This window comes from Poecilia mexicana, unplaced genomic scaffold (genome assembly GCF_051168715.1).
Source record: "Poecilia mexicana isolate PSO_F unplaced genomic scaffold, ASM5116871v1 scaffold_13, whole genome shotgun sequence".
Taxonomy (NCBI): Eukaryota; Metazoa; Chordata; class Actinopteri; order Cyprinodontiformes; family Poeciliidae; genus Poecilia; species Poecilia mexicana.
This window is the reverse complement of record NW_028263382.1, coordinates 17590013-17598861: the sequence shown is the minus strand read 5'-3', so window position 1 is coordinate 17598861 and position 8849 is coordinate 17590013. Positions and strand designations below refer to the sequence as shown.

General features: G+C 37.6%; 1 protein-coding gene across 1 annotated transcript; it reads right to left on the bottom strand.

Annotated features, from left to right (window-relative positions):
• Positions 1 to 115: 115 nt before the first annotated feature.
• LOC106934180 (beta-galactosidase-1-like protein 2) lies at positions 116 to 8402 on the bottom strand. The gene is made up of 19 exons (XM_088011817.1): positions 8100 to 8402; positions 7770 to 7955; positions 6950 to 7022; positions 6758 to 6849; positions 6564 to 6672; positions 6396 to 6488; positions 6231 to 6312; positions 6059 to 6123; positions 5556 to 5640; positions 5253 to 5390; positions 5077 to 5157; positions 4833 to 4939; positions 3807 to 3953; positions 3639 to 3710; positions 3305 to 3383; positions 2904 to 2991; positions 2610 to 2724; positions 661 to 777; positions 116 to 495 (listed from the first exon to the last, which is right to left on the bottom strand). Exons 2-19 carry the CDS (start codon positions 7931 to 7933, stop codon positions 385 to 387), a joined length of 1818 nt encoding a protein of 605 aa, XP_087867943.1. The 5' UTR covers positions 7934 to 7955; positions 8100 to 8402; the 3' UTR covers positions 116 to 384.
• Between the last annotated feature and the right edge of the window lie 447 nt (positions 8403 to 8849).

Sequence of the window (8849 nt, the reverse complement as noted above, 5' to 3'; positions counted from 1 at the left end):
TATTTTCAAGAATCACTGGTAAAAGACTGGCATGGCTTTATTAGACATCTGAAACCTTCTGGAGAAAAGCTTTCATAAAAGCCATATGAAACCATTACATGGACTGGAAATGATCATCAGAGTAGTGGACACTTTATTATTAAGTTATTGTCAGTGTACATTTGTTTAAAAAAATACTCCATCCAACATTCTTTATAATAATGTAAAGCATTGCAGGTTATGGAACTAAATTAATCAATAGCAAAAAACATTAAGCTCTGAATAAATTATGTTAAACTGCTACAACAGGCAACTACAAACAACCCTAACTATGTTAACTGGTTTATATAATTCATATTCAATTTCAGCAACAATGAATAATTCCTTAGTGGGTGTGTACAATGTTTACAGCAGACTGCAAAAGGGAAGTTTGTAAACATCAATAGTTTTCCCATATTCAGGATTTTCAGAAAACATAATTTTTCCATCCGCTTTTTCTTCTTCAAAAATAATGATCTGAAAGAAAGCAGATATAATTTGACCCCGATTACACACAGAAACACACACAGAGAAAGACAGAAAGAAAGAAAACTGCGGTAGAGAGCAAAAGTCAAATTCCTTTTCTTCTTCTGAAGATAACAATAGATAAATTGAGCAATACTTTCAAGTTGAACATTGTACCTGGTTGTCTCCACTTCTGAGCCAAGGTCCTGGGAGATAGAGGAAATGCTGGGGACCAATGAACCAGTAACGTCCAAGGTTCTGGCCATTGACAAACACCACTCCTTTACCCCAGTTCTGTGGACACATGCACGGCACATACAGGTGCTGGTCATAAAATTAGAATATTGTGATAAAGTTCATTATTTTCCATAATGTCATGATAAAAATTAAATTGTCATATATTTTAGATTCATTGCACACCAACTGAAATATTTCAGGTCTTTTATTGTTTTAATTTTGATGATTTTGGCAAACAGCTCATGAAAACCCAAAATCCCTGTCTCAAAAAATTAGAATATTATGAAAAGATTCTCTGAACGAGCAATAAAAATAATCATCTGAATCAACAAAGTAACTCTAAACACCTGAAAAAGATTCCTGAGGCCTTTAAAAACTCCCAGCCTGGTTCGTTACTCAAAACCGCAATCATGGGTCAGACTGCTGACCTGACTGCTGTCCAGAAGGCCATCACTGACATCCTCAAGCAAGAGGGTGAGAAACAGATAGAAATTTCTGAACGAATCGGCTGTTTGCAGAGTGTTATATCAAGGCACCTCAGTGGGAAGTCAGTAGGAAGGAAAAAGTGTGGCAGAAAACGCTGCACAACGAGAAGAGGTGACCGGACCCTGAGGAAGATTGTGGAGAAGGGCCGATTCCAGACCAAATTAAATTTTCATCTCCATAAAACTTTTCAGCAGATGGAAGCATGAAGTGCTCCAAAATCTTCTGATAGCGGCTGCATTGATCCTGCCCTTGATAAAACCCAGTGGACCAACACCAGCAGCTGACATGGCACCCAGACCATCACTGACTGTGGGTACTTGACACTGGACTTCTGGCATTTTGGCATTTCCTTCTCCCCAGTCTTCCTCCAGAGTCTGGCACTTTGATTTCCGAATGACATGCAAAGTTTGCTTTCATCCGAAAAAAGTACTTTGGACCACTGAACAACAGTGGTCCAAAGTGCTGCTTCTCTGTAGCCCAGGTCAGGCGCTTCTGCCGCTGTTTCTGGTTCAAAAGTGGCTTGACCTTTGACCTGGGGAATGCGGCACCTGTAGCTCATTTCCTGCACACGCCTGTGCACAGTGGCTCTGGATGTTTCTACTCCAGACTCAGTCCACTGCTTCCCCCAAGGTCTGGAATCGGCCCTTCTCCACAATCTTCCTCAGGGTCCGGTCACCTCTTCTCGTTGTGCAGCGTTTTCTGCCACACTTTTTCCTTCCTACTGACTTCCCACTGAGGTGCCTTGATATAACACTCTGCAAACAGCCGATTCGTTCAGAAATTTCTATCTGTTTCTCACCCTCTTGCTTGAGGATGTCAGTGATGGCCTTCTGGACAGCAGTCAGGTCAGCAGTCTGACCCATGATTGCGGTTTTGAGTAACGAACCAGGCTGGGAGTTTTTAAAGGCCTCAGGAATCTTTTTCAGGTGTTTAGAGTTACTTTGTTGATTCAGATGATTATTTTTATTGCTCGTTCAGAGAACCTTTTCATAATATTCTAATTTTTTGAGACAGGGATTTTGGGTTTTCATGAGCTGTTTGCCAAAATCATCAAAATTAAAACAATAAAAGACCTGAAATATTTCAGTTGGTGTGCAATGAATCTAAAATATATGACAATTTAATTTTTATCATGACATTATGGAAAATAATGAACTTTATCACAATATTCTAATTTTATGACCAGCACCTGTATATCAACACAGGCTCTTTTTTTCCAAAGAAATTCCAAATGCAAGCAACAAATACGTCTTGGAATCCCAGCTCTTTTGGAACAGAAATTAAAAATTGTTTGATTCTGGCTTGATTTGTTCATTGAACAAATGTAATCATAAAGAGTACATTTGCTTATTCTTTTAAATGCAATTAGATTACCACACAAATAAATAAATTGTCATATTCACAGGAAGCTTGATGAAGGTGTCCTTTGGAGGACTGTCCAAAACGAGCTTGGCCTGGAAAAATCCTGGGACTGGCCCTGACTTAAGGTTGGTTTTCCACTGACCAGAACTTGACAACCTAAACAGAAACACAAGAGGGATGCAGTGCATTCGGATTGCGATTAAAAGTGAATTGATTCCGATTGATGCAGATGCTTAATCCAGTACACAAGCTATTGGTATAACAGACTAATATAATCAAGGTCAGACATTTTATATAAAGTGATGTCATGAACAGATTCAGGTAAATTGGCATACCTTTTTATGAAGCTTGGCTTTAGATCAAAACAGAAGATGGTGAATCCTCTTAGTGGTGCATGATTAAGCACAATGTCTCCCACAATACCTGTAACCATGTTGACAAGACAAACACATGTCATTCAGAGTAGCGTGGACACTAAAAAGACATGCAGATAAATAAGTGTGTGAATTAGAAAAAATGCTCTGGATGCTCTGGGACACTAGATGAAAAGGTCAGATTTCTTTTAAGTTCTTGTGCTATGCTTTATGTAAAATGCCAGAAAAACAACTCTTAACTTGTAAAACTGGAAACCTCGCTGTGACAATGATTCTAAAATGGCTAAAACATGGTTTTGAGTATGCAGTAATAGAAAGGTAATAAGCATAATGTGCAGTAAATGAAAGTGATCCATAAATACCTTTGCGCTGGTTATCAAGAGCTTTACCATAATTCACTCTTCCACAGTTTTCAACAAGTACAGCCAAGGTCCTCTCTCTCTGTGAGGCACACACACATCAGTGTAATTTCTGGCAAGGGTTATTAATGAATAATACAGTTAAGAAGGTTATTTGACAGTGAAGTGAGCTGTACGAGAAACCAGAAAGTTTAAAAGGTTTGTTTGAAAAAAATAGAGAATTAAAAATAAATAAATAAAGCAGACCACAATGTTTAGAACTTCTCCCTATAAAGTTTTTGTTTAACTAGTCTATAACAAGTAATTCCATGTTCACATAAAACGTGATAAATAATACCTTGGCATCAGGCAAGATGACTTCATGAGTCTTGTAGTCCAAGCAACCTACATATTCCCGATCCAAGAACACCTGGAGAACATCAAGGTGCATCCAAGATGCAACTCATACGATATCAATTTGCATTACGTCAAGACATTATGTTGGTCTTTTGGTCACTGTTCTCACCAGTGCTCTGTCTCTGATGTTGTTCCCAGAGTTTAATGCTCCTCCACTGCTGATGGTGGTTTCATACAGTGTATAACCATATGACTGACCATTGTTGTTGTTGACTGGGAGATTCTCCATGTTTATTGGCCTCTCTGACCTGCATGGCTAGATGGGTAAATAGTCAAACATAACAGATGTGGGAATTTAAAAGGCATTGTGTGTTACGATTGGGACAAGACATAGATTACACCTTCACAAATTTGGTTTTGTTTCATCCACAGGGGGAAATTTATTGTGATTCTATGTGATAGACCAACACGAAGAAGTGTGTGAACTGAAAGGAATATGGTTTTGAAAATGTCTTACAACTATAAAATGAAAACTATTGGATGATACTTTTTATCACCTTCTGCCACAATTACAGCTGGAAGTCTTTTAGGATATGTCTGCCTACTTTGAACATGTAGAGACAAAGTTTTCTTCCTGTTCATCTTTGCAACTCAAGATTGGTTCAACAGCATTTATGAACAGCAATTTTCAAGTTTTATCAAAAAAAGAAAATCTGTCGGATATAGCCTGTGGTTTGACTGGGCCATTCTAACACATAATTTGGCTTTGATCCAAAATACTGTTTGTGACTTTCTCTGAACAGAGACTTTCTTCTTGCAGCTACTCTGTAAAGTCCAGATTGAGCTCCCTACAGTCACAATTGCTGTCTTGTCTGCTTCTAATACAAATGCTCTCCTTGCCTAACGTTTGGTTCAGATGGATGCAGTGGTTCGTACGATTGCAGTTGTTGCTCAGTACCTGTATTCTTTTTGGATGATCTTCAATGAATTTTCAAGGATGTAATATTGTTTTAGAATCTAACCTCACTTTTAACTTTTCCAGAACTTTGTCCTGTTTCTCACTGTTTGTTCACAAATATTCCATAACTAATAGTTAGCTGTATTACTAGCTGCCTTAATAAATTAAGTATCTGAATCAGATAGTTGGGCATTTTTTTGTTTATTGTTCCAACTGTCATACCAGACAGGTGCTTACCTTATCTATGAACTGTACGGCGTCCCACAGAGAAAGGAACAGCTGTGTGCACACTGGCTCATAAGCTTTCCTCTCCTGAGGAGAAGGCACTTCAGGAAGAGGCTCCGCTAGAACGCAAGCAGGCAAAAACATTTAGTCGAAGCTAATCATGCCTCCTTCAGCTTTCGTGGATAACGAGAACAAGAAATCGATTGCAATTTGTTTATTTCGTATGATAATTCGTATGAGATGTTGAAGAGCTTACAGTTGTACCGGCTGAATAAATCCCTCAGAATTTCATATTTGAGAGTGCAATCTCCAGCTTCAGATAGCGGAGCGTCATAATCTGCCAAGAAACAGATTACAAACCAAGTATGAAATGTTTGTTGCTTATTGTTGTGAAATGTATTAGATTTTGGCGCTCTAATGTCACCTGCCTACCATAACTTGTGACCTGGGGTTTGTAGGTGCCAAAGTCCATTGCTCCATTCATGAAGCCAAAGTTGGTGCCACCATGAAACATGTACAGGTTAATGGAAACGCCTCTCTCCAGAATTTCTGACACCACGCCAAGCATGTCTGTTAAGGGCAGCACATGCAGTATTCATTGTGTTCTTGACAAGTTCAGATAAGAAATGTAGTCATGCAAAAAGGAAGACTAATTGTTAGGTGAAGTGTACACTCTGAGCATGTTCAAAAACATGAGTGGAAACGAGAACGACTCAGAAAAAGACGGACGAGTACCTTCTGCATGGAACACATGATGATGCTCTCCCCAGACATCAAACCACCCAGACCAATATTCCATCACCATTAGAGGTTTCTGGGGCTAGAAGGAAAACACGTGTGTAAAAAAATAACGTTAGTAATCCCATCAAACGTTGGCCAACCTGTACAATGGAAATGTTTGTTCATTCACAACATACACACACAAATGTTGGCACTCATGGCAACGATGTTTAAAAACGCCCTGGTACAGGCTAAATACATATTGTATTCCTAGAACCTCAGATCAACTTTTAAAAGTATATAGTTAAAATGTATACATTATACTAATTTAGAATATATCAACAACTGTGCCACCAGTGATAATGTGAAAAATATGTTTCTTAACTTTTAATTCATTTCCATGTGAGATTGTTCTACTAGAATAAGAGTGAGACTTAATGAAAGGCTGCAAGCAAATTTGTCCAAGATGGTGTGATGTATGCAAGAGCAATATTAAATCATCCATCACCACTACTTACCTGCATGCATGCCAAGTGCTGGATGGCTCCAAATGACAACCTCTGAAGATTGATTGTTTTTAGAACTGAAATGATCAAATTCACAAACTTTTCAGACAACATTAAGACAAAAATGTATAACCAAAACGATTCCTGAGATCACTTTATGTTTTGTCATAAGTCATGTAGTTACCTCCCTCCATCCTTCTGTATCTCAAACCTTCCCAGTTGTCAGATGTTAGCAGGAGCTCATTGACCCCTTTGGACTGGAGACACTATATGAAAGAAGGTAGAGAATGTGCATTTAACAAATGGAATAAAAGAAGGGTGCTAACAACAAAGCATGTAATTAACTCACATTCTTTAAAAAAGGCATATACTCATCGTCCTTTGCATATGATCCATACTCGTTCTCTAATTGGAGAGCAATGATTGGTCCTCCATTCTCAAACTAAGAGACACATTACGTATTAGTAAAAAAATAGGCTATTCTTTACCATAAAACTTATTAAAAAAGTGCAGTTACCATCAGAGGCTGGACAACTGAGACAAGTTTGTCAAAGTACAAGTTGACAGCATTTACAAATCCAGGGTAAGTTGTTCTCAACTGAATGTCTTTATCTTGTAGCAACCAGCTGGGAAATCAACCCCCACACCAAAAAAAAAAAACAGTGTTAATTAGACATTGATATAGCAAACAGAATAGAAATGTGACATCACCTTGGCAAGCCACCCAAGTCCCATTCAGCACAGATGTAAGGTCCTGGACGTAGGATCACCCAGAAACCTGTCTCTGCTGCTAAACTGATATAAGCCCTGAAAGAGACACAGAAATGTTCTATTCAAAACTGATAACTCAGAAAGCCTTTTGCTGTATTCCAGAAGAAAAAAAAAACATGATTATGCAGAGCCTTTCCTGAGATCTAGCTGATCTTGAAAGTTAAATGTCCCTCTTTCAGGCTCATGCAGGTTCCATGGCACATATCTGAAAAACATACCAAAGGAAATGGCTTCGCTGATGTTAAATGAGAACACAATCCAGCAAGGTAAAAATAATCTGATATGTCCAACATTGCTGAAATACCTTTTTTTTTTCAGGGTCAAATGGCTATATACTAAATATAATGATGTCTGAAAACCAGAGTTTGTGCACATTGTGTTTTTCCTGATCCACTCAGCTTTAATGTTGTGGAAATAGTTACATCCCACTTTGCTCTGTCTAACTATAAAACATTTTTCTCCTGGCTTTGGCTTTTTCATGTGGGCATCTGCAAATTTCAGTAATCTCTGAAGGTGTTGATTAGGAGCAGATGCCACTTACTCATTTTACTTTGATGACTGTTGATAGTCAAATTCAATAAATTAGAATATGTGTTCTGATGAGGTTCCTTTGCCAGATTAAAAGTACCTTTTAAAATGATTAACCTTTAAGCAGTTGTCAAACATTTTCATTTAGCCTACATTTCTGCATTTAAAAAAAAAAGTTGTTTTTTTGCTCTGATGTAATATGCTAATCATATATCATGTTTTCATTTGCTGTAAGCTGAAAATCATCATAATAAACAATAACTTGTGTGTAATTACATACAAGCAGTAAATGTACTGTTAGTCCTAATTTATTGAATATGTCACTATATAAACAGCTGATCAGCACTACATAATTTTAGTGTATGACAAAAAAAAAAGAGCATTCAGACGTTTCATCCATTTGCATCTTTACAGATATACACACGTTGTCAGAGTATTGAGACCACAGGCCTTCATCTTCAGTAGTCGATCCTTCCAGTACAGTCTGGGAACGCGGAAGTAATGGATGGAGCCGCCCAGGATGCGGAAGGGCTCCCCCCTCAGAGTGAACTGAGAGGTGTCGGCCCTCAGCCCCTCACAACTGTTCATTGTCCTCACGTAAATATGAGATCTAATGGAGCAAAATCAGAAATAGCAGGACTCATAAGCTAAGACCAAACTTAGCACTGTACACAAGCATTTCAGAAGGTTTAACATAAAATCACTGGAACAATCTGACTTTTGAAGAGAGATATTGTTGTTTGGATAGTCTTACCAAGCCTTAGCTTTAGTATCCAAAATGTTGAAATCTTAGAGAAAATCCAGATTGCATCCAAACCACTGTGAGCCTGATCAGAGAGCATCTGAGGGCCAAATGGTGCTGGGAGGCTTCGAACACAACACTGTGGATAAGGCTAACTATTGTTGTAGGGGAACAAAAGTGTCATAATGCTCTCCCTCTTTTTCTCTCTCCCTCTCTTTTTTCTCTTTCTCTGTCAGAAGGGTAAAGCATTGTTCAAGTGTGACGTAGATGCAGCTTACAGATAAAAATTAAAAAAAATTCCCCTCTCACCCTCCGTGGGTGGTCTCTTTCATCCTCTGAGCTCGGGTCCTCTACATATATAAATATAGAAAATTATATATATATATATATATATATATATATATATATATATATATATATATATATATATATATATATATATATATATATATATATATATATATATATATATATATATATATATATATATGTTTAACTTAGCATTTTGTTGTCCTGCCAGTAGTAACATGTGCTTTATGACTGTCCACTTCACTTTGTATACTGAATCTCAAAAAATTGGGGAAAGCAATGTTTTGAGGTTATAGTGAGTGGGGCTACAATAATCTAACAGAATTGTTATATATTTACGTACTTATACTTTTTTTTTTTTTTTACAAACCAAACACTTTATTATGAAAGCGTCCCTATCTTATTCGTTTTAGCAACATCCGTGTAATTTTGTGACAGTCCCTAAACACAGCT